Source organism: Choristoneura fumiferana, chromosome 23, assembly GCF_025370935.1.
Source record: "Choristoneura fumiferana chromosome 23, NRCan_CFum_1, whole genome shotgun sequence".
In the NCBI taxonomy this organism is placed as follows: domain Eukaryota; kingdom Metazoa; phylum Arthropoda; class Insecta; order Lepidoptera; family Tortricidae; genus Choristoneura; species Choristoneura fumiferana.
In genome coordinates this window covers 9,487,439-9,512,247 of record NC_133494.1, presented here as the reverse complement: position 1 = coordinate 9,512,247, position 24,809 = coordinate 9,487,439, and the positions used below count along the sequence as shown (strand labels likewise).

At 35.7% G+C, this 24,809-nt stretch overlaps 4 protein-coding genes across 6 annotated transcripts in view; 1 reads left to right on the top strand and 3 right to left on the bottom strand.

Moving 5' to 3' along the window:
• The window catches only part of LOC141440851 (uncharacterized), a 39,460-nt gene extending 19,452 nt beyond the window's left edge, over nucleotides 1-20,008 (bottom strand). Inside the window, exons 1-16 of one of the 3 annotated variants that reach the window (XM_074105417.1) lie at nucleotides 19,563-20,007; nucleotides 19,294-19,434; nucleotides 18,836-18,921; nucleotides 17,572-17,664; nucleotides 16,930-17,050; nucleotides 16,494-16,551; nucleotides 16,229-16,374; nucleotides 15,810-15,968; nucleotides 15,319-15,495; nucleotides 13,693-13,853; nucleotides 11,989-12,118; nucleotides 11,555-11,671; nucleotides 10,545-10,714; nucleotides 10,214-10,295; nucleotides 9,850-9,893; nucleotides 8,711-8,971 (exon numbers count right to left, since the gene is read on the bottom strand). In XM_074105417.1, the coding sequence (XP_073961518.1) occupies nucleotides 8,801-8,971; nucleotides 9,850-9,893; nucleotides 10,214-10,295; nucleotides 10,545-10,714; nucleotides 11,555-11,671; nucleotides 11,989-12,118; nucleotides 13,693-13,853; nucleotides 15,319-15,495; nucleotides 15,810-15,968; nucleotides 16,229-16,374; nucleotides 16,494-16,551; nucleotides 16,930-17,050; nucleotides 17,572-17,664; nucleotides 18,836-18,921; nucleotides 19,294-19,434; nucleotides 19,563-19,671 (1,965 nt within the window). In that variant the 5' untranslated portion in view covers nucleotides 19,672-20,007 and the 3' untranslated portion in view covers nucleotides 8,711-8,800. Of the gene's footprint in view, nucleotides 1-8,710; nucleotides 8,972-9,849; nucleotides 9,894-10,213; nucleotides 10,296-10,544; nucleotides 10,715-11,554; nucleotides 11,672-11,988; nucleotides 12,119-13,692; nucleotides 13,854-15,318; nucleotides 15,496-15,809; nucleotides 15,969-16,228; nucleotides 16,375-16,493; nucleotides 16,552-16,929; nucleotides 17,051-17,571; nucleotides 17,665-18,835; nucleotides 18,922-19,293; nucleotides 19,435-19,562 lie in introns of those variants that run through there. The other 2 variants (XM_074105420.1, XM_074105419.1) reach the window with 2 other exon arrangements.
• On the bottom strand, nucleotides 1,377-3,895 carry LOC141440854 (uncharacterized). Its single transcript, XM_074105423.1, has 4 exons — nucleotides 3,518-3,895; nucleotides 3,109-3,277; nucleotides 2,142-2,339; nucleotides 1,377-1,574 (listed from the first exon to the last, which is right to left on the bottom strand). The coding sequence occupies exons 1-4, from the start codon at nucleotides 3,697-3,699 to the stop codon at nucleotides 1,407-1,409; spliced, it is 717 nt and encodes a 238-aa protein (XP_073961524.1). The 5' UTR covers nucleotides 3,700-3,895; the 3' UTR covers nucleotides 1,377-1,406.
• On the top strand, nucleotides 5,671-8,680 carry LOC141440852 (homologous recombination OB-fold protein-like). The gene is made up of 5 exons (XM_074105421.1): nucleotides 5,671-5,867; nucleotides 6,016-6,510; nucleotides 6,760-6,991; nucleotides 8,158-8,439; nucleotides 8,582-8,680. The coding sequence occupies exons 1-5, from the start codon at nucleotides 5,841-5,843 to the stop codon at nucleotides 8,668-8,670; spliced, it is 1,125 nt and encodes a 374-aa protein (XP_073961522.1). The 5' UTR covers nucleotides 5,671-5,840; the 3' UTR covers nucleotides 8,671-8,680.
• Nucleotides 20,009-21,057: 1,049 nt separating the features above from the next.
• On the bottom strand, nucleotides 21,058-24,002 carry LOC141440850 (enoyl-[acyl-carrier-protein] reductase, mitochondrial). The gene is made up of 3 exons (XM_074105416.1): nucleotides 23,569-24,002; nucleotides 22,551-23,378; nucleotides 21,058-21,923 (listed from the first exon to the last, which is right to left on the bottom strand). Exons 1-3 carry the CDS (start codon nucleotides 23,801-23,803, stop codon nucleotides 21,076-21,078), a joined length of 1,911 nt encoding a protein of 636 aa, XP_073961517.1. The 5' UTR covers nucleotides 23,804-24,002; the 3' UTR covers nucleotides 21,058-21,075.
• Between the last annotated feature and the right edge of the window lie 807 nt (nucleotides 24,003-24,809).

The window sequence follows — 24,809 nt, the reverse complement described above, 5'->3', positions numbered from 1 at the left end:
AACACATGGTTTTGATTTCAATTCCACCTTAATGAAATTAATAAGTAGAGAAGTTTAGACATTTGACTTAATCATCGTGACACAAAGTATAGTTAAACTTAATATAACACTTACATCTCCTATCATCATTGCGGATGAAACTTAACAGCAGATTTAATACCGATGTTATTGTACTATAACACATTGATACTACTAAGTTCACAACATATCTCATGAGCCCCCGGACACCCCAGGACCCTCTGGGGGCTCGTCTGTGAACACTTGCTGGGCTATGTAGTCGTGTGTACCACAGGTGGAGCCCGCGCTTCTGTCGCGAACACGGACGGCCGACCTTCTCGAATATTCAATTGTTCTTGAATAGCCACCTGTAATATCAGTAAATTTACTTGTTATTTTTCCATGGCTTGTGATATTTTTGGCAATTATTGGGATGTTCTTTAGCTAAACTCTTAATTAGTCCGATCTTGGATCGACTACGAATTATATTGCTCAACAGATCTGGAACAGATTTAGATAGATAAGTGTGGGTTTACCTCTAAATCCCATTGCTGCCTTTGCAAGACATCTCTGCATATTGACATGTCCTCGATGCCAGTCAGGTCCTGGAACTGCAGAATCTTGTCTGTTTGCTCTGGGTCAGGCCCAGAGCACTATCTTCGAGATCCATGGCTTAGATTTAAAGTCTTTACAAAATACTACAAGCTGAACAATATCCGTAACCTTACATAAATACACTTATTAACACACAATAACATAAAGGATAACAGTGACAAAATGGTAATAAATGAAATAATTGGATGCTATTGCCTACTCACTGACCGACATGTCATAAACATAGACAAGCATGAGTTTTTTTTATTTGCCTTGCTCTTTGCATTTTGTCTATGATATGCAGACATTTTAATTAGCTACTTAGTGTACAGTCAGCAACAACGCACCGAGCATCCTTTACATATAATATATTTATTTATACTCATTTTATTAGAATTTGTCGAAGACTGTCTATTTACGATTCAGCTGTTCGTGTTCCGTCTGGGGTAAAATTTTAGCAATAACAATGTCCTTCCCACCTCCATTTTATTTTTTTAATACAGTAAGTAACATCACTGTGATTCTAGTTTTTTTCCTTATACTTATATTACTTGTTTGTTTATAAATAAATCCCTCATATTCCATTTAGGTTATTTTATCTTTTAAGTTTTAATTTGATGTTAAGTATGTTATGATTATTTAAGCTCCTATTCAGTTACTTGTACCTAATTTATTTATGAACAAAAGAAGCACAAACATTCATCACTTCATCACATTTTTCAGATCAAATTCAATTAAAACAGTAAGACTTTTTGGGAACAATTTACTAACTAACACAAAAATTGTTCAAATTGAAATGAATAACTGGGTAATAATTATTTTTTCTTTTTATCTTTCGCTGCTGGTGGTGGTGGTGGCGGCGGTGGTGGCGGTGGTGGCGGCGGCGGTGGTGGTGGCGTTTCCTCTGGCGGTGGTTCTTCTTCTATAACTGGCTCTGGCGGAACTGAGGGATCTTCGTCAGGATCAGCATACAAATATTCAGCCTGAAAAACAAAATTGGTAATAATGAATTAAGTATTTTACTTTTATGTAAAACCGAATTAAGGTGAAAAACAAACAGTCAAATTCAAAGGGGAATCGGATACGCACATGGAGGGTTCTGCATGTAGACAACTACGCACAATTTTCCTGAAGAACTAAAAGAATCATTTTCAGTATTTTTTACCAACATTTCATTGTAGAGACAATGGCGGTCGGACGGTCTTTAGGTAAGTAAATAACTTTACAAATTTATTTTAACGAAAAAATAAATTTAATTTAATGAAAAACAAGGCCTTCCACTAAAAGTTACACAGGACGGTGCTCGGTCTTCCCTTTTTGATTTTATAATTTGTCCCCCAAAAGCGACCTGTACATTAAAATTAATTTATTTACGCTACACGTCTGTGTTTGGGTTACAGAAATGCATGCTTGTACCACAGTTGAATTTAATCAGTTAAATATACTCAGCGCCCGGCGCCAATTAGATGTTACTAACGGACATACAACCACGAGTGATGACCCTAAATCACAAATTTTAGTTTAACTTACCTTTATTTTAACTTATTTACCTTTATGTCGTACAGTTCAGGTGCACGGCTAAACAAGCAGTCGATGAATTCTGCATAGAAGATGTTACCGTCGCCGCGAACGTTGGCATCCCGTAGCAATTCTCGAGTTTCGTCGGGGTTGAAGACATCACCGTAACTAGTCACTATGGTTTTAATCTCGTCAATTTCGAGGAAATCTCTCTTCTCAGTATCGAAAACCTGCAACAAATTTAACACATGAAGTGTCCCGTAACCAATGATATTACATATAAACAGGGACTACGAAATATCATTGCCTGTAACCAATGAGGGCTATCGCGTATGAATTCGCCACTAGAGGCGCTAGTGTAGCGTGAGGTCTCCGAATTATGTCAAATCTCATAGTTTTGGGTGAGCTACGCAGGTTTATTTATAATTAGAATAATTTTGTGAATATTTTGCAATATCTGGAATTAATTATGGCAAATATGCGTTCCGGGGCAATGAATGTCTGAGTTTTGAGACAGTTTTGTCTTTCGGAAACCTTTGTCCTCCCTTTTTTCCGAACAAAACGGGGACTATGGAACACTGTGGCATGCTCGATATTTTTATGGTACGGTTTTAAGGTGTATTAAATATGATTTTAATCTAAACTTTGTTTTCACGCCCGTAATAACAGACTTTGAAAGCCACACTTAAAAACCTCACGCAACAGTGCGCCATCTAGTGAGACAAAAAACGATAGCCCTCATTGAGGCTTTTCTAACAGGTGAAAAATCGCTAGATGGTGTTGGTGTCGTGAGGTCCGTTCGACATTACAATCTCATTTCGTTATATCCGTATTATATTCCGTTTCGCTTTTTTCTTTCTTGACTAACCGCAGCAAACTGTAGTTGTTTTGTTTCTTTACAGATAACTGATCACGAAGCAGTAATAAAATACCGTTAACTGAAAAGCTTATTATTGTACAACATTACCTGAAAACAGTTTATAATTTTAGTTTGCTTACCTGAAAAGCCAACATAAGTTCATGTCTGATTTCTGGTTCTCTGATCCGTTTTTCTAACATGTAAATGACCTGTTCTTTGGTTAATAACCGTGTTACCCCCGCCCTTAAAAGTTCTGCGTCTTTAACAATTTCATCATAAGTAGGGTAACTAAAGCTTCTTCTATGAAACCTATTAAGAAAGAAATATGTTCATTCAATTTAATATTTTTAAACTATACAACGAAGCAAGCAATTTAAATCTTAGGGCGGACTTTAGTCAACAAGGCCATGACACGTTAATAGGTACCTATTTAGTAACATAGTTACAGTAACCTGAGTAAGAAACCTTGAGTATTTAGTGTGGTACTATATAAAGAAGTTTGGGACAAGTGAACCTACAGTAGGTAAAATACAGATAAAGATACTCTACTTCTTGAGCTCCAGAAATTTAATAAATTTGTCAACAGTTATTACATTAACAGGTGCTCCATCATCTATTATTAAAAGTGGCTTTGCGTTTGCGTCAAAATACTCAATAATTTCGGCCAACTGTTCTTCTGTAAACCGTAGTTTGACATTTTGCAAAGGGTTAAATGGATCGAAAGCAGCCATACTTATAATTTGTAATATTTGGAAATACTGATAAAATCTAGATATATGTGAATGAGATTAACTTAAAAAAACCGTCGAAATGTTTACTTAAAATCTATGTGACAGGCATGTCAATAATGTTTCATCTTCATCAATGATTTGAACAAGATTTTAAAAACTAGATTTGAATGTTCGATTGGTCCTGATTGGTCTATTTCTTGTGAATTTGGAGTAAAAACTTTTTGAATAATTTCTGTATGCGAATGTACTAAACAGAAAATCACAATTAAAAAAAGCTGCTTAAACAGCGAAAATGCCATAAGTGGCAGACAGCGGCTCTCGCTCTCGTATTAAGTGGTGTAAGTCTCAGAGGAAGAAGGTGTAAGTGTATTTTATAATGACACTGTATTTTATGTTACACTGTTTACTGCATCAATAAAAACTTCTTTTTTTTTCAAGTGTTTGTTTCAGAGGGACCACATCACACGAACTTCGAGTTTCAAGTTTCATAGTTAGCCCTTGGTTAGCCCTGCTGCAGGGCTTATGCTCGGTTGGTTGGTGGTAGGGTTGCAACGATATATCGGAAAACCGATAATACCGAAGGTAAAATATCGATATTTTTATCCATATTTGCGCTGTAACGATACGATAACATCGATATCATATCCTATGAAAAAAAAAAGCAGGGCCACTATTACCCAAGCACGAAATAGGCTTCATGGGAAAAGGTTAGCCAAGCTTCTATTTTTAGTATCAATTGACGCCAAGTACTGGCAGCTATTATGAGCTATGCAATGTTAAGAAATATTTCTGGATTTTATCTGGACATTGTATATTTTCTATCTTATTATTATTATTATTATAATTTCTAGTTTTCATTCGATGAAAAAGTATGTAGAAAAACTGCTGATATAATAATACTTAAAACACTCATTCAGTGAACTGCATATTTTTTATTTAAATTTAAATAAATTCGATATTATCGATATTATCGACCAAAATCATCGATATTATCAACCATCGATAATTTCATTACCTCGATACAATTGTCGATATTTTTATCGATATTACAACAACCTTGCATCCCTAGTTGGTGGCAGGCAAGAGGCAAGGCTCGAGTTTCGAGTTTCGTAGTAGCCCTGAAGGCAAATCGCTCGCCCATTCGGCCATTCCCATTCATTTCATTCAACAAATCAATCAGACAAGGCAAATGGCAATCGCAATCTGTCATTTTCTTTCCTTTGATGACAAACGTTTACGTAGTTTTATCAAAACAAATGTTTATATTCTATTTGTTCTAATGGCGCGTCCACACCGGGCCGACGAAGGCCAACGAACGAATGGCAAAGAGTATAAGTACCTATAGACAAATGGGTTCGTTGGTCCTGTGTGGACGGCTTAGCGAACGCAAACGATCGTTCGCCGGCGATCCGAAGCGTGGCGGTAATATTGGCGCGTACACACACACCGGCCCAACAAACGAAACTTACGATATGAATGAAACCCATTCGTTGGCCTTCGTTGGCCCGGTGTATACGCGCCATAAGATGATTCAAATGACACATGAATGATGATTATGAAACTTTGTGAGGCGGTAACTAATTTTGAATTTTTTCCAACAGCCCGAAACCTATCCAGCTAAACTCGATTTAAGACGTGAGTTATCCGGGTCAATATATTTAATATGAGTGAGTCTCACGGTAGTTTCATGTTCAAAAAATTAAAGCGGTAAAATAAACGAACTTATTATTAACTCGCAAGATTGTTCGTCAGAGTCGGAAAGTGACACTCCAAGTGTTGAATAAATAATATTTTAAAATTCAAATAAGACTTTCAGTTCGATAGTATAACGTTTAAACCAACAAATAATGCTATGCTATTACCACTTTTAGCACTAGGTGTACACACATGTATGCAAAAGTATCGATAGTTTGCGTTTTGCGTAACAGTAGGAGTGACTCTAGTTCCGTCAGTTTGGCATCTGTCATTTGAATAGAATGTTAAGGACAAAATTTGTCTATTTAATAGAAATAGTGCATGCTTATATGCTGTAACAATAATTTAAGTTTTCTACATGGTGTGTTGTGTAATGCTTAGTTGAAACTTGAAACTAAATTAAACTTTTTAAGTGAAAATTCTAAACAAAAAACAACAGCTGAAACATGTTCGAATCTGACGATTTTGATCAGGTAAGGTAATGGATTCCTGTGTCTAGGTAACAGATACAATACAATGATAGTTTGATGAACTAACCCTTAACCTTTCGTCTGCCGTGTGACGGATATGTAAATTTTTGTATTCTACCTATTTACTTCATGACGGTTTATTTACTCACAGGTCCTGTCTCAATTTGATTTTCCTGATGTCTCAACAAAGGCAGTAGAAAACATTAAAGATAGGAACATTGAAATAAAAACAGATCTACGTAAGCCGCATAGCCCTGAAAATTTTGTTTTTAATAATATTTCTATGCCCACACAACACAATGTTTTGGAGAAACATGTTGGGAAGGTTGAGCATACTATAGCAGATATACATAAGTCACCTAGCCCTTTAAAGTTTGTGAATAACAACAAGACACTCTTACCTCCAACACCCAAAACAATAGGAGATAAAGTTGAAAAACTGCAGACATGTGCTGTAACAAATAATCATAGCTCAACAAGTATAAACTCAGAAAATACATCACCAAAACATACCAAGCGAAAAATTATAAATTCCTTTTTCGACCAAAATGCTAAAAGAAAATTTCCTGGACCAGCAGGCCTCCTCAGTGGTAATTTTGAAGAGACTAAAGATGAGACAATATGCCACATGGAATTATTTTCCCAGGTATGCTGAATATATTAAATATTTATGTAATTGTAAAAGTGGCAAGTAAAACTGTAATTATAAAAGGGCTTATACTTTCTTAAAAGGTCGGCAACGGATCTATGAGTACTTAAGTTATTGGTACTCATGGGCGGTGGTCATTATTTCCCATCAGATGACCCGCTTGCTTATTTCCTACCTTTCATAATAAAAAAAAAAGTTGCCCCCTACTTTTTACATTGCAATCAATCTAGAATTTATATATTTAAGGATATCGACATGTCACACTTCAGAGGAGATAAATTTGAGTCAAAGATCTGGAGAACACTCTTAGATGATGTAAAAAGCTGGAATTCAGGTGCCTTAGATTCTATAAATGCGGTAAAGCAGCAAGCAGTAGGAGGGAACTTGAGGAGAATGAAGGCACAGGCTGTTGCTGCATTTGTTGAAACTGTTGATAGGTCTGCAACAGACCCACTCATCACGTTACGGGATACCACAGGTGTGACACTCATGTAAACATTGTAACACTGTCCATACATTTTTAGTGCCTCCTATCCTTTCTGTGCCTCTATCTAACTCCAAATTCTATGTATATTCTTATACTGTCCAGGCTATTCGGTTGTGGAACTCCTTAACGATTGACTTACGACACGCAAAGTCTTTGTCACTATTTAAATCTATGCTTAAGAAGCACCATCTGTCATCTTGTAATTATTAGCCTTATTATAGTTTATTTATTTATTTGTTGCTGTTTATCTCACTACCTATATTTATTTTGGACGTATACACTGGACGTATATTATATGTACGATATAATTATGTATGTATTGCTGTTATGTTTAAAATTTCTGATCTACTTTTGATGCACCACCTGTTGTAAACTAGTCCTTCCTTCTTTCTGTAAAAAAGGTTGCCTGGAAGAGATCGCTCTTAAGCGATAAGGCTGCCTATTGCTCACCTTGTAATTTTTTTCTCTGTGTATCTGTTTTCTGTATCGCTTACTAAGTCTGGTGTACAATAAAGAGTCTTTGTATTGTATTTAGTTATTAACATATTAAATTTTAGTTATTTACATAATATAATTAGTTAATATCGTAATTCTGTTCTAGGTATAGTTGTTTTTACCCCCAACGCTAAAAGAGGGGTGTTATAAGTTTGACCGCTATACGTGTATCTCTGTGTGTGTCTGTCTGACTGTTGCACCAAAGCTCTTAAACGGGTGAACCAATTTGAATGTGGTTTTATTTATTCGAAATCAGGTTATCTAGCGATGGTTCTTGGACATGTTTCATCAAAATCGGTTTAGCCGTTTTTGAGATATTAAACTTTGAAGTGGCAAAGTTGGGGGCTTTCCAACTTTTTGTTGGTCAGGTTATGTAATTTTGAAAAATGCTTGAAAATTGCTAATTTTATTTTTTCTAAACAACACATATAATAATAATAATAATTATAATATAGCCTTTTTGTTCCGAACTGGTAGTTTTCTATTTATGTGTATGTTGTTGATTATCATAAAATGTCCCTCAGTTCGGTGTGTCTTTTGACATAGGCCTCCTAGTTAACAACACATAGTTATGTACATGTACATTCCATTAAACCATGCTTAATATGTTGCTTCATTGTTGCATATTTCATGTCATGTCAATGAAAATTGTTTATTTTCAGGTTACATCAAATGCACACTTCATAGAGATGCTTGGTCAACATTCTCACCATACATAGTATCAGAGTTTTGTGCACTCGTGCTGCGAAAGCCCACTGTACTAACCACAGGCAGTGCCTTCAAAAAGCACTATCTTAATATCACTTTGAGTAATATTTATGCAATATACAGTTCTGCTGTCCTCTCAGAGGATACAGAAAGTAAACCATTGCCTGAGAACTATCAAATAAACTGTGATAATAATATTACTATTATAAAATTTATTTCGAGTCTTCAAAATCTAGGTAAGCTTTTTTTACAATTTCTAGTACATTGTTTGTTCCCAATAAAATTGTTAAATCCCAATAAAAATACACCCTCAAACAATCATTCTAAATTCCTATAAATATTCATGGTATTTTATATATTATTTTTATCTTCTTTCAGATAAGGACCCATTTTGCAATGAAACTGCCAATGATACCAGTGATTTGTTAGATGATTTAGATAATATTTTTAATAATGATTTATTTTGATGAAAAAAAAAATACTTCGATTATGCATATGCAGCTGTAAATAAAACTATTATGTCGAGTTACAAAGTAATTTTATTATCTGATGATAACCAATAGGTACATAAATACAAATTTAATTACATTATTAAAATTATTTTTCAATTTTAATGTGACTTTTCATAATATGTTTTAGAAGCGTGGGAGCATGGTGAAAAAAGCTGTGACATATTTTACATTTGAAAGCTTGTTTGATGCCTGCCTCTGTTGGCAAGATGTGGCTCTTGACATGTCTCTGACAGTTGTTGAGCCGCTGAAACTTGGCCTGTAAACATAAAAAGTAATAAATTTTTTTTTTTTTACATATTAAACTGCCAAAAAAAAATTAAATTCACACACAATTAATTAAATTTTTTCGCAGGTGAGTGCAGGTTTCCTTACAATATTTTCTTTCACCATAAAGGTCATGGTAAATTTCAAATATAACTTAGCACATACGGTTTCCACGTCTTTTTACTTTACTATTAGCAGGGGTTGGACGCGTCGCGGGTGTTTGTGTTGGTACCTACTTATTTAATTTTGCAACAATTACTTCGAAACGATATAATCCGTATAAGTTATATTGTTGTATAATTACGAATCTATAAATAAAAAGAAGATAAAGGAATTGGAATTGTAATTTTTCAACATTCCGAAAGATATTGAAAGGTCGTTCTCTTTACTTCTCTAATTTCCTAAGTCCGTGCCTAGTAATAGTTTCGTATATTTGTAGTTATCTGGTGATAAAATTCTTTAATTGGTTTCGTCAATATGGGAATCTGTATATTAGGCAAAGGTACTATAGATAAGATAAGTAGGTTATTATTATCGTGTTTTGTTGTCTGTGATATAATAATATGTTAAAGTATATTTACTTATTTATTAAAGGTAGTTCATTGAATTCATATTAATACCCACTGTTATCTTGATTCATCGGCGAGTGGTAACCCTATGCTCTTGACGCCAAATTGGTTTCGAGTCAACGGTACCCAACGGAATATGAACGCACGTGTAGCAGGATAAGTTTTAATTTTGCGTGCAAGTCGTAAGAGTAGGCAACGATTTATACGTAAACTTAACTTTTGTTCGAGAGAGTCCCTTCTGTACGGTAGTAATATTAGTTATTTCTGTGCTATTAGGCAGTAAAAAATAAAATGTACTTACATTGCATTGCATGCAGCAGTATGTTTTGCCTTTGTGGTATGGATCTGAAAACAAGTATAATAATAAATTAAGAGTAATTAAGGTTCAGTAGTTAAGGCGTTAAAGCGGAACAAACAAACAAACTCACTTTTGCATTTATTATATTTAGTAAGGATAGCAAGACATCAGTTACAGTATCAGATCAGTCCATCATTGTGGTCTGAATGACGACAGAATTACCGTGTAACCCTCTCAGACTAATGGACTGATGGTCCAGACTGGTGAAAATTGAAATTAAACTTTTTCAATAATATTCGTCAATCTGATGTGAATTGACCGCACGAATGAGCGTGTAACCGAAGTCTATGCATAACCGAAAAATTACCTGCCAAAACAAGGATACTGTTTTTGTTTAATTTGGATTGCTCTGTATCAATAATCGGCTTTTCTTCGTCCATTTGATGAGTCTGTAAAAATAAAATTATTGAACTATGTTTGTAGTATAGTCATGAATCATCAGTTTCCTCGACTGTACCTCTTTGAGTATTTAACTTTGTACCTATAAATACATTAAAAAGTAGGTATTTCTCACACTACACTAGTTTGCAAGTTTAGTATTTATATCGTATATATTTTTTAAAACTTGTTTGCAATATAACGAAAAGGCCAGAACGGTCGTACCGCTACTGGAAAATATATTTATTTATTTAAATTACCACTTTGTGCACGTCAAACTCCTTTTCGGACCGAAATATCGCCGCGCAAGTACCACAAGCATATCCATACATCGAGTTGTCCGTGTCTGCTGCAGATGATTCAGGTACACTCAGTGGCAAATCTGGTATATAAATCTTTTCTGGGTTCCGTGTACTTGATGCCGCCAGCCCTGGAAAAAACCGCAACTGAATAAACTGATGACGTTGTAGCGACTCCTAGCGCCATCTAGTGAGCAAATATAGAAACTCCAAATCCTACATCACGCCAACGAGGTTTTTCAACTCGGTCGACTCTGACGCATCATAATACGACTTCCGACGCTCTTTCTTCGGACTTCAATCCTCAGGCATAACATCAGCCACAAAACGTATCTAGTGTATATTATCGTGAATCATTAAAAACATGCTTATACCCACATACGGCCCACTGGGCTGAAAATCGGCTAGGTCGTTGGTGTGGAACCTGCGGTGCGTATATTCGAGTATGAGTCGTTGGCGTCGAAAAGGTGGAAAAGGACGTATATATATATATATATATATATATATGTATATATACGTCCATTGCTTTAATGCAACAGCAACTTTGGTTTAATAGTGTTAAGGTTCAATTTTAGACATTGCAATGCAGAAGCGTGACGTATGGGTGATGTCTTTTGTATTTGACGTGGCGGCGAAAAGGTTAAACTTAAATACCTTCGCATAGAGTTCGTTTTTTATTGCAATATTTTAGAGATAAATGACTGATACCTATTTTTTTTGTACAAGTAGATATTAATTCTGTTTCAGCTATTCCACGCTAGGTGGCAGCATTGTATGCAGTTTATACTTATATACCTGTGCAATAGACTGGGGAGGAATCCGAGTTAGGGGGTCACCTGATGGTAAGCCATCCATAACCACCACCCATAAAAGCCAGCAATCCCAAGAGCATCGCTAACCCGTTGCCATGGTTAGTAGGGAACAACGCTGACGAGTGTAATTTGTTTTAATCGATTCATTTAGGTACTTACGACGTTTATTCAAGGTAACTGCTGTCCGTACCACTTTGCCATTCTGTTGAATCTCGTGCACATGCATGTGCAAGAAATTATGGTCGATACCGTCGGCACTTGACTCTTGGGATAGTTCTGCAATTAATAAAAATAAAAATAATTGATAATTTTTAAACAAATCAATGAAGCTTTTCGCAGGCACTTTCTTGGTTCACTGCTATGCCAATTACACCAAAGCGCTTTAGAATACTTATTCTCTTAATAAGCGATCATACAAAGCTATGGCTATTTTCATGATCTTACTTTGTTACCAGTACCTAGTAAAACAGCGAAAAAAAAATCTAGTAGTAGTAGTAGTAGTTATGAAAATGTTCAATAAATTTGGATGCTCGTTTTTGTTTGGAAAAACAATGAAGCTTTGAAGATTTAAACATTGTTTTAGTTTTACTAACCCTTTTTGGCAATAAGGTACAGTTCTGGTTTATACAAGAAGCGGCAGCCTTCCTGCACTGTCTGCACTGTACCCGTTACCAACGTAGGAGGGCTCTCGATCGTGCTTGATTCTGTTTCGTTTACTGATACCTGAAAATATTCAAGTTAAAATTGGAATATGCCACTTTGCAGTTACTAACAAAAACAAGTATGAACTGTTAGCACTAGATAAGGGTTTCTTAAACTGGGGTCCGTAGCATGTGTATTAGGGGTCCACAGTTAGGTCAGTCTGTAAACATATTTATAAAATTATTTTAAAAAATGACAGGGGTCCGTGGAATGCTTTAAATTGTCAAAGTGGTCCGTGACTGCAAAAAGTTTATGAAACCCTGCACTAGCTGATGAGCTTTGCCGCTACAATTAGCGTTTTCGTGGCGTTTTTTCGTCATTCATTATACTCTCACAAAATATTGGTAAAAGATATTATAGATGTTCAGTTTTTTCACGTTTATTGAAAAAAAGTGCCCAGTCCTGTTTGAATAAAGTTCTAGCGACTTGACCTTTCGATGTGGTAGTATCGTTCCTAAACCTTGGATGGTAATTCTGAACCGGTTAAATGCTCGAATATTACAAACTTTTATTTAACTTGCAATGTTTATTTGTTAATTTAAATCAGATCTGGCAATTCTAACTTCAACTTCATGTGGTGGGACTAGCTTGAAATTAAGTAATAGATTATGTGGGTTCTACGAGAGTTTCTATTGCTATCAGTTTTCTGTCGCATATATTGCAGAAATGAGAGACCGTATGGAAGAAATTTTGAATGCACACCATATCGTTTTATAAAATCTACCCGAATTATTTTTCAGTATAAGCGAGAGGAAACTGATAGCGGCTGAAACGCTCGTAGAACTCTCATGTGTAAGATTAAAAGACAGTGCAAAGAGTAGTCGATAACACGCTTATAGATCACAAAAACTTAATGGATAATAGTATATTATTTCCGTGGCCTGGAAGTAGGCAATTGCTGGCTGAGTATGAGAATTAAACGGACTAGCTTGCGAACGAGCCAGCAATTGCTATTCCAGCAGAGACTAATATAAAGCTTTTCTCAAAAATGGTGAAGGAAAATAACTGAATTAGAATAAAACTTTTCTCTAAATATATTATGACATTTAATTTTGTTCCAATAAAAATATATAAATATCATGGGACAATTCACACCAATTGACCTAGTCCCAAAGTAAACTTAGCAAAGCTTGTGTTATTGGTACTAAGCAACGGATAAATATAAGTATATTATTTTATGCTTTCCGTCTTTTTTTCATAAAAAAACTGCAGGTGTATTTTTCCACCGAAAATACCACAAGCTGTTTCAGATCCAATAAAGTCTGCCAATAAAGAGTGCCGACAAAATAACTGATACCGGCCAGTTGAGTGGGCTGTATACGACTTGTGCCAACATTTCCATAGCCGTTTTCACTTTTTAAAAAGTTTGAGACTCGACAATAATAAACTAAGGACGAGCTAGCGCGCCAGAAATCACATTAACTTTTAAATTTTTCGCTGACCATAAACTATGCACTTCGCCTTCTGATATGTAAGGAATAATGTCAACTTTTACGAACATTTTTGAGAAAAACTATGAATACGCAGTGAAAAACGAGGAAATAACGTTTACCGGCCGCTCTGAATTAAAAATGCCTTGATAAAATATAAATTACCCTAGTAACAAGCATATTACGATTGGCAATGGACGGTTTGACTGCCGGAAGCCGCTGCAACTCCTTTATAATGTTCCCGGCAAACGTGACGTCATCGGCACTGTAATTTGCCGTGCTATCTTCAAAGCACTTTCGGAATATGGTATCAAGCTGGTCATCTCCTAGAAAGATTGAATATACATATTATTGAACTTGCGCAATTTTTTACTGCGCCATAATTGTAGAAAAATTTACATTCTAGGCCCTCAGACGCATTTATTTATTTCACAAATTACCAGATACGCACATGATCAGATTTTGTTTCGCAAAGAACCAGATACGGGTATGACCAGACTTTAAGGGGCTGTTTCACCATACATTGATTAGTGTTAACTGACGGTTAAATGTGATGCCGTCTCCGTCTATTCGAACGAAACAAATAGAGACGGCATCACATTCAACCGTCGGTTAACACTAATCAATGGATGGTGAAACAGCCCCTAAATCTAAGCTATCCTATTTGTTTCAATTCTTTTTTTTCTAATTAAGTCTGATAGGGACCTAAACGACCGTAATTAAGTTCGACGGAGCTCCGCTGCACGGAGCTCCTATTCCGGGTAGCTGAGGCGCTTCGCGCCTTGTCACAGTAAAATGCTAACTTGACCTAACCTAACCTATGTGGGTAAAATGTACCACATGTCCACAGGCTTGCTCGATGTATCGTATTTATGAGTAGGTAGGTAGTAGGATATCGTGTTGGCAATCATACCATTTACATGGATGGCAAATGATATTATGACATGTGGTAGGTATTATGGATTACAGTGATTATGTAAAATGAAATTATTTTAATTAATATTATGGGAACCAAAGATTCTGTCATTTGATTAATATGGTAAACAGTCAGGATGGCATGTGAAATTATAAGAAACAACATTATGGCAGATGAAATTCGGAGAAATTAAAATTCTGGCAAGTAAAAGGTAATTTGCGTTTCTGGTACTTTGCGTAATTTTAGCATCCTGGCATTTTGCGTAATGGATGGAATTCAGGTCATCTACGTATCAGGGAATTTACGTATAAGGTAATTTGCGTTTCTGGTACTATGCGTCCAAAGGATACTAGGTACAAAGACATCTGGGGGCACGGCGAGTCGCGGAAAACAAAACAAAAGGCACGGCCGTACCTACCATACTTTTTTCGAAGCCATTCAGGCTATACTTATGTCTTCGGACACATTTGGTATTATTTTCATATTCATACAATTCTAGATTCGTACTATTCTAATTCTAATAGATGCGAAAGTTTGTGTGTATATAAAGGTCCCTTTTTGTCCCGATATTCGGACAGAATTCTGATTTGATCAGAATAAAATATCAAAATTTCAACCGCAAGGATTGGTGACATGAATTGGCGCGGGTGTTTTTAAATGTTAATGAAATCCACTATGTATTTTTTTGGAATTTCCATCAGAATTTAGTGAATTCTCGAAATTCCAATTCAACTGCTGGATCGATTGGGTTACGCGTGCTAAGCCGTGGACAAAGTCTAGGAAGTACAATATAAAGACAGCCACAAAGCAAACCCACTGCACAAAATGTCAGAGCAACTTTTTTCGGGATAAATGGGAAGACCAAGACCACTCACCTGCATCATCTGTACCAGTTAGGATGCTTCTTTGAACTGATTCAGCAATTGCTACTAAATCTGATTCCCTTCTGTCCTTCTTTATCGGTCTAACAGGTTTCTTATCCGGTCTTATTACTTTACAAACTAATCTTTTACCATTTTTAGTTTTTCCCAATATTATTTTGTCAGGAATATCTGGAACAATTGTTATGATTTAGTGATGGTCTATTTGGTATTAGGTATAATATGTATGTCATTAGTCATCCTCGTAATAGCCGTCAAACGTCCACTATTGGACATACTCGTCGACCTCCCTCTAATGGATATCCCCTGGACACAGTATATTTATATGCTATAGCTTTAGCTTATATACTGTGCCCTGGATATCTGTATCCAGTTGCTTCGATTGGAAGCGGCCTGCATCGACGGTGAACATAATGTCCATTTCGATGGTGGACGTCCTACGTTATCCAATACCCCCTATGTCAGTACTAGAAAGACTTTATTACCTTTTAGAAGGAAATCAGTGCGTATTCGTACAACATTTTCATATTTCCAAATATCAGAGACGTCATTGTCTAGATTGTGCACTTGGGTTGCTTGGAGTGCATCTGGATCAGTTGATACCTTTTTATTGTCCCAATGAATTAGTTTATCTGTAACTTCATCTGGAAAAAAAAGAGTGATTATATTTGTCTTAGTTTATCTCGAATTGTAATTAAAATACACAATATTAAAAACAAATTTTTTTGTAAAAAAAAAAAAAACAATAAGAAAGGGGCACAGGCCACCAGATGGCTTTGCAAAATTAAGCTTACAAGTTCTCGGCCCCAAACTGCCAACCTACCTATGTTAATTATGAACATAGCCTTGTTTTCTTGGGTTAAATATAAGTTAGTGCACAAATAGTACGAGTATAATGCAATACCTTTGTTCTCGCCCTCGATTAATAACACATTTCCCGCAAATTCTGGTTCAGGTGACTTTGAAGATTTCAATTCATTGTGTTCATGTACTATGGGTATATCCACATCCATATCACCCAGTGATGACGAAAATTCAATTTTTAACTGACTAAAATAAAAATATGAAAGTAATAAATAATTTGTACCACATTCCACATACAGATCTATTTATGCAAAGTGAAATGTAATAGAAAGAAGTTTATATATTAAGTACATTCATGTTTTTACCCTGATTCCGGTTCCAAATTTGTAGCAGTGTCATCTATCTTTAGCTTTTCTATTAATTCTGGAATTCGAAACATGTTTGATCAAACACATGGACAAATTAAGTTTATGTTTCTTTTAACTATCTTTAATATTTACACGTTATTTTTGATTTCCGTTAATTTTAAGGAAACATTCAACATCAAATTAAGTTAATTTCTTTTAAGACACTAGTGGCCTAACTAAAACTAACTAACTATTAAAAAATCATCAAGAATTGAGATTTAGAATCAGGCATTATTTTTAGTCGCTAGTAGTGTCTTTCTTAAATGTGGCAAAAATGACACATGATGGGAAATGATAAATTGTTGTTTTAATGAGAATTTTTGGCCTTCAAAGTTTAATAAATGGAAAGAGATTTTAAAAACAAAGTTATTCATAGTGGCTTAGTGAGACATACTGTCATTGGTAGTAATATCATGAAGTCCTAAAGTATCAAGAACATATACTTTTTCATTTGTCTCAAGCAATATCCAGCCTTTCTGTTCCAACATTTGGTATTGTGCATCAGTCAACGTTATCTGAAAAAAAAAAAAAAAATTGGCTAGTTTTTAACCCCCCACGCAAAAAGAGGGGTGTTATGGCACCGTAGCTCTTAAACGGGTGGACCGATTTGAATGCGGTTTTTTATTTGATAGCAGGTTTTCTAGCGATGGTTCTTAAGACATGTTTTATCAAAATCGGTTCAGCCATTTTTGAGATATTGAACTTTTAAGTGACAAAGTCGGGGGTTTTCCAACTATTTGTTGGTTAGGTTATACATATTATTATAGCTCTCATTTACTCTCACATTTCTTTGACTGATCTGACATTCACTGCCGCAGGCGTGCCTCGCCACAACTAATTATTAACGTGCAATAGTACTAGTAAAGCTTGAATTTACAAAATGTTATAGTGCAGTGTGTTATATTATACTGTACACATAGACGTGTTACCAAACCATCATACCAAAACATTTACAAGCGCCATTGTCAATGGACAGATCCATGCAGTAAAATATTGTCTTATTACTTTTTTATTTGATTTGAATGAGTCAGCTCACCTCTGTTAAGCTGTTTGCATCCTTATTTGGATCAGGAAGACTGCTCTCAGCTTGTTCATTTGGTTTTGGCTGCTCCATAACATTGTTGTCTATCTAGAACATAATATCAATACTGTTTCCAATATCACTATTTTTTTTTTTTGGAATCTTTTTGTATTTTTCATTCAATTCCAAATTTTTACTTTTACGGTCATCCCGTAAAACCTAATTTGAAAATACAAACTGAAATATAGATGCAGCACATGCAAACTGAAATATGGTCCAGCAGTGGTGTAGCGGTATAGCACGCGGCACGGAATGCAGAGGACCTGGGTTCGATTCCCAGTGCTGGTCTTATTTTTCTGGTTTTTCTGTGCATCTATATTTCAGTTGGTATATTCGACAACATCTATTTTTTCGTGGCTTTTGGTGCTTGATTGGATTGATCTTAGACTAAGATTTTACTTTATGCACAAGAGCATATAGTCATTTTATGTTGCCTAGATCAGTGTCTTTCAAACTTTTACATGTTGCGGCCCCCTTGGTTTGAAAAATATTTGGCGACCCCCTGCTTACCTCCACTTACAGTTAGTTTTATTATCTTACATCGATAATACAAACATTGAATAATCATACACAATAATGGTGAGAGTATTTTAATAGAGATACTGCGACCCCCTGGGGGATGTGTCCCACATATTGAAAAACACTGGCCTAGGTAATGTGAACAAAGTTTTTGAGCATGTAAAGTTTTTTACATAATAAATAATAATCTTGGCAACATGATATGCTTAGAACTGGTATATTAATCTACTTTGAACCCTCAACTCAACATGGGCCGTAAAGGTAAAATACACAAAAATATATTTTAAATGTAGCCATTTTTTTTTCCGAGGTTTTTATTTCATTACTAGATTGCCCGTGACTCTGTCCGCGTAGAATTCGTTTATCGCTATCCCGCTATGGAAAATAGTTTACGTCATAGACCCAGGCCCTCAAAGTAGGTGTAGGCCCCAGACCTACCAAATATTCACAAAAAAAAAGCATAAAATTCGGTCAAGCCGTTTCACAGGAGTTTTGTTACAAACACTGTGAAACGAGAATTTTATACATATATATTAGAGAAGAAGGTAGTAAAATGTTACTTTGTTTAAATACAACTGCTTTATACAAAACAAAACATACAACATTTCATTGTTACTCGACTATGGCAAAGCCAAAGGAAGAGTAATGATTTAATTACTAACAAACAATTCAGTCAGTTTGTTAAATGAAAATGCCTTACTTGGTCAACTGGGGCTGCTGCACCCGGCTGGAGGAGGTAGCTGCTGGCATACAAATTACTTGTACCTTCTGGGATATTCAATTGATCTATAAAAATATCAGTTGATTTAAGGTAGGGTTGAGGTAAGGTATTGTCTACATCTCCTACAAAACATGACAGATACAATGCTGCAGAATCAGTTGGGATAAATTTATATGTATGTGTAAGTCTGTAAGGTATTTATTGTATGGGCCAAGTTGCCCTGAAATAAATGGATTTATTATTATAAATTGTATAGTGAAAATTAATAACTTTTGACTGACTTATATGAGTTAGTAATTAAAGTACTAAGTACTTATTAAAGTAGATAATTATTATACATAAGAAAGGCTCCTCTTAGTATGTTATGTGGCTTGTAGTGACAAGGGGATTTACTTCATTTGGTAACCTTATTGGTAGTTTGACTGATAAAAGTTTACCTGACACAATCATTTCTGTAGTAGAATCAATGTCAACATAGAACTGTTGCGGGGCCACATCAAGCATTGTGCAGTGCTGCTCGCCTTCCAAGGGCTCCTTAACATCTTGGACTTGAGTCACATACTGCACTTGTCTATTAACTGTGAACATGGGGTAAATACATATATAAAATACAATGTAAGCCTGCTATTCTGCCAATTATTAAATATAATTTGACATGGTAAAAATTCATATTGCACCATAAAAATTACCACTAAAGAAAACTTACTGAGAAATGTTCCATCGTCCTGAACAACAAAGAACTGGTAGGGCTCCGCTTCAGTATTACTCCCTGATGCAGGCAGATATTCATACATTTCATAGCTTTCCTTTTCCATTTTCCAGTGCGTATTTACTGTTTGTTTATATTAAATTGAACGACCCGGAACATTGCAATTTATTAAGTCGACTTAAATTTTGTGCGCTTATTCAAGTAAAATGTCGATTATCATTTAACAGATAAATAAACTATTATGTAATTTCTGAACAACGAACATACCGATAATTGTTTCAATTATTATTTAATCGCTGGTAGCGTTGGATTCTTTACCTTTTTTCGGGTTCGGACAGTAGTAGTCTGTGAATCGGACGGACAATGACATGACAGACAATTCGGATTCGGATCGGCAGGCTACTCCGAAACTCGAAGTTCGTGTCGTGCGGTCCCTCTCGCTCTCGTATTAAATAGTATAAGTGTCAGAGGGACCGCACGACACGAACTTCGAGTTTCGGAGTAGCCCTGCGGACATCGATGATACTATAGATTAGATAGTCAAGTCAATGTCAACATGACGTTAATGAATAGTATTTTCTTGTGTACCTACCTACTGGAGATGGCGGCCACGGTTTTTGCCAAAAACGACGATGTTGAAAATTCTGTTGATCAGAAGGCCAAGTAATAAATAAATATCGATACATTATAAATAAACATAATTTCTACTCAAAAGTTTAAAATTATTTCTGTACAGCTTTTGCCCGCGTGGTATTCGGTTATCGCGCGCTGTACCCATGGGAACTGTGCATTTTTCCGGGATAAAAAGTAGCCTATGTCACTCTCTGGCCCATAAACTATCTCTATGCCAAAAATCACGTCAATCCGTTTCGACGTGAAAGACGGACAAACATACAAACACACACACATTAAATAGTAATAGTATGGACTAGTATGGATTAAAAACTAGAAGCGTTTATTAAGCGAACGGCAACGAACGAAGGAACGGCACTTTAAAAAATAAAATAAAAACTTTTCTACTGCACTGGAAAAAGAGCGCCAAAAATTAAAAATCTAGCTAGCTGCCTAGCTCTCGACTGCGAGCGTTTCTGTGACGAGCTGGTGGTTGGCCAGACATGGGCCAGACCCAGACCAGACTATGCCGGCCGGCCGACTCTTAACCCTTTTCCAGGCATAGTGCATATAGCAACCACATAATCCCTCGTTAGTAAACAACGTTAAACTATGATTTATTTTGTGGTAGGTAGCACATCTAAATTTGTGGGGCCTGGAAAAGGGTTAAGTACTAATAGTTGGCATTTATATTTATTTACGGCAAGGTATTATAATGTATTATCGTTATTCATTAGTATTTTCTACTTATTCTAAATAAAAGCTTGTAAATAAATCCTCTTGTTCTGAGAGGAGGCCTGTGCCCAGCAGTGGGACGTATATAGGCTGGGATGATGATGATGAAATAAGTCGTACTCTTCTACATAGCTACTACAAAATCTTTAAGGCCATTTGTTTATTATTGCAAAGTAAAATCAAATATAAATTTTTGAGTAGAAAAAGCATCGCGGTCAATAGTGTTCCTAAAAGCGTAGACGTAATTCTTGAGCACAATGGGTTCGTAAAGGGGCCCCTTGAACTGTCCAGTAACAACAAGTTTTATAATGTCTTGAAGCATTACATTCTTTTCCACATTAGTCGCATAGTCATACCAATCAGTTATACGAAATTTGTGGAATCTTACATCTCGCCGACAACGCTGTTTTACCAGTGGCAGATCGTATGCGCACCCATGGTACACAATATCTCCATTAAGTTCAATAAGTTTTAGCATGACATCCTCAAATCGCCCGCCTAAACAGTTTAATGCTAAAGTCGGGCGATCCAGAGACGTGTTAAAAGTCGACAATTCCTCAGCTTCTTCCAGAGTATGCACAGCGGTTGCCCCTATGCTTAAGAGATATTCCTTCACAGCTTCAAATCCGCAGCGGTTTGCCACGATATTAAATGTGTTTATACCCATAGCTTTACAAATTTGTATCACACACTGACCAATAGGACTGTTCGCCGCATTTTGCGCAACTGTTTGACCAGGGCATATGTGTTTATAGTCTTTAATCATTCGGTAAGCTGTACTGGGACTGACAGTGAGCATGGAGGCTTCAGGTAAAGGTACAACAGGACCAACAACATGGACATCTCTTTGATTATAAACACCAAAATAGCGCCATGTTCCCAGCTGTCTACTTGTGAGCACCACTCGGTCACCAGCTGCACATGTACAAACATGTTTACCCACTTCTATAACTTGACCAATTCCTTCATCTCCAGCGATGTGTGGTAATATAGGCAATCTTGAATGGCGGCCTAAAACATGAATAAGTCTTAGTTAGTTATGTTAACATGAATATGTCATAATTAATATAAGTACAATTTTTTTTGCAGATGATGCTCTTTATTTTAAATCCGGTCACTAGAAGTTGGTCAATTTAGACTTTCAAGATTTGAACCATGTAAATAAGTCATAAAAGTAAGGGTAATATATATATAGTCCTCCACATCGGTTTCGATGACGGCGACCCTGACTAAATATATCCATTGTACAAAAATTAAAAAAAAATGATAAGTACAACGAAAAAGCTTATTTTCTAGCGTGCACTCTAATATGGCTCGCTAGACTGAACTTAGTCTTGAAAACTCTATCGCAGGGTGCACAATTGATTCTGAAGGGTAATAAAAAGTTAAAAAAAGCACAATATATTTACTGAACCAAACTGTACCCTATTACAAATTAATTGTTTTCTACTTCATAGGTAAAAGATAAGAAATGAAAACAATATTTCAAGAGAAGATATTTATTTAAAATATCCTTCTTTTAACAAGAAAATAAAGTAAATAAGGTCACAACTTAAACAGCTTAAAGATTAATTAAAACTGTGTAGTCTACACACTCATTAAGAAACATAATCTAACAAAAATCTAAGATATATTTACAACCAGTAAAGCCTTTTGTCGACAGAGCATTCCCTACTGCTTCTTGATAGTTATCAAATTTAACCATCTTATGCACCGGGCCTTTTAGTTTTCCTTCACACATCAAAGATATAATTTCAGACATCATTTTATCCTTAGCAGCACAGTCAGCGGTCTCATTCCACTTTGTCATCCAATATCCAAAAAATGATAAATTTTTGAAAATAAATGCTGAAGTGGGAATAGTTACAGGTTCTCTTGACATACCACCATAGGTGACCATGTGTGCTGAATGCTGCAAATGTCTCAGCATGTCTGTGGTACTCTTACCCCCGACACAATTTAAAGCTAAAGAAGGCTTCTCAATTTTTTTATCTTTGAATATAGTTGTTTTCCGCAACTCCTCTTCTGTGAGCACAAACGTGGCTCCAAGACACTGTAGAAATTTTTTCAGCTCATCTATATCAGGCCTGTTCCTCACAACAGCAATGTTCTGGACCCCCCAGGCCTTGCATATTTGGATAACATTTTGTCCACAACCACCATTGGCCCCGTTTTGTATGACAACAAGTCCTTCTTTTACTGGTTTGAAATCAGTGAGCATTCTGTATGCTGTGCAGGGATTGACCTGCAGTGTTGCCGCTTCTACTACTCCCAGGTCATCAGGGACAACCCTCAGAACATCTTTGCTAAATGTGGCGTAATTCCTCCAAGTTCCTTGTACAGGTTTTATCACAATTACTTTATTCCCAGGACATATGCCTTTAACTTCTTTACCAATCTCTTCAACTATACCCACACCTTCATTACCTAGAATTGATGGCAAAGTAATCTTGACTGGATACTTTCCTAAAACAAAATCAAGAAATGCCGGATTAATTGTATTAAAAACATAAAAAGCAACATAAAACAACAGAAAAAGAATAAAAATAAAATACCTTTGTCTTAGTTTCATGCAAGAATCACAAATTATTTTGTAAAAACACATAAATAAAAAAAGGCCCACTGAAAATTTGCACATTACGGATTTTTCATGTACCTTGAATAGTGTTTATGTCGGCTGGGTTGACTGGGGCCGCCAGCATTCGCACGAGCACCTCTTGGTTGCCCACAGGCGGGACAATATCTTCCCTGAACTTAACCACACTCAGAGGGTCCCCGAATTCGCTGAATACCAACTGCTTCGACATCAAAGTTCTCTTCAGGACTAGGTTGTTTCGTGGAGAAAAATTTGTCAATTTAAGCAATAGCTTTCCATAAGGTAGTAGCGCCATGGTTTGATAGATTTGTTTCGGACCAGGATAGAAATTTGCTAATCACAATTTTTTTTCTTCTATTGCATTATTGTTCCATGGTTATCGGACCAATCACGACATTTTTTTGAGTTATCTCTAATCACAAAGAGTGGCGAACAAACTGGTAAATAATAAAACAAATGACATTTATTGACATAACACATGACATTGCAGCTGACATTTGATTTTAAGTGTTGCCAAAAACAAAAATTACGTTCAGCTGCATTTCTTAATTTTTAGGTAACATAAATGAGTTGTCACGCACAGCCTGTCACGTCTAGCGATCATCAGATTTATAAATAAATCATTTCCGTCTCCTTATCTAAATCTAAAGATAACATAATATTCATGCACAGCGACGAAAAAAAATGGAGTAGGACTGGCAAACCTCATTTCAGAATCAAGAAAAAAATACAATAATAAATAAGGAACTTTAATAATAGTAGATTGTACAACAAGAGCATAAAACGAGCCATTTTATCCGAGACGTTCATATAGCCACGCGAGCCGGTACTGCAAGGGTGGATAGACACGTCAAGGGGAAAATGGGTTTAATGCTCGAAAATACAAAGACTCCAAAAAATCAATCATAATTTAATGCTCGAGTTTTACACTGCTTTTCACTTCGATCGCGAGGAAATAAAATATCGACAGTGGAAACAATTGTTCACTTACTGAGTACCTTTTATTATTGTTCAGTATCACATAACTATACATTTTTATTGATTTATTTTGATTGAATTGAATGAGTTTAAGTTTTATACAAGGTGTTAATTAAGTAACTGAAAACCTAAGACACCCCAAAAATAATTTTCATTTTAAGGTCGTTGATGGCATTTATTTTTGAATACCTTCATTATTTTAAAAGATATTCGTATGTTTTGCTAAGTCTGCTTCATTTCCTAACTCTACACTCATAATCATAATTTGTATTTGTCAGTTGCGCTTTAAAGTTTTTAGAAGAAAATCACATATTGATAGCAAA

What these genes read in the sequence shown, in the direction of transcription:
- LOC141440854 (XM_074105423.1), bottom strand. Translation starts at nt 3,699, where the DNA reads ATGGCTGCTTTCGATCCATTTAACCCTTTGCAAAATGTCAAACTACGG. An exon ending in AAATTTCTGGAGCTCAAGAA is followed by an intron (nt 3,278 to 3,517) that starts GTAGAGTATCTT and finishes CTTTCTTAATAG; the next exon opens with GTTTCATAGAAGAAGCTTTA. An exon ending in CTGAACTGTACGACATAAAG is followed by an intron (nt 1,575 to 2,141) that starts GTAAATAAGTTA and finishes TTTGTTTTTCAG; the next exon opens with GCTGAATATTTGTATGCTGA.
- LOC141440852 (XM_074105421.1), top strand. Translation starts at nt 5,841, where the DNA reads ATGTTCGAATCTGACGATTTTGATCAG. An exon ending in CACGTTACGGGATACCACAG is followed by an intron (nt 6,992 to 8,157) that starts GTGTGACACTCA and finishes GTTTATTTTCAG; the next exon opens with GTTACATCAAATGCACACTT. An exon ending in TTCGAGTCTTCAAAATCTAG is followed by an intron (nt 8,440 to 8,581) that starts GTAAGCTTTTTT and finishes ATCTTCTTTCAG; the next exon opens with ATAAGGACCCATTTTGCAAT.
- LOC141440850 (XM_074105416.1), bottom strand. Translation starts at nt 23,803, where the DNA reads ATGGCGCTACTACCTTATGGAAAGCTATTGCTTAAATTGACAAATTTT. An exon ending in CGACATAAACACTATTCAAG is followed by an intron (nt 23,379 to 23,568) that starts GTACATGAAAAA and finishes ATTTTGTTTTAG; the next exon opens with GAAAGTATCCAGTCAAGATT. An exon ending in GACAAAAGGCTTTACTGGTT is followed by an intron (nt 21,924 to 22,550) that starts GTAAATATATCT and finishes TTCATGTTTTAG; the next exon opens with GCCGCCATTCAAGATTGCCT.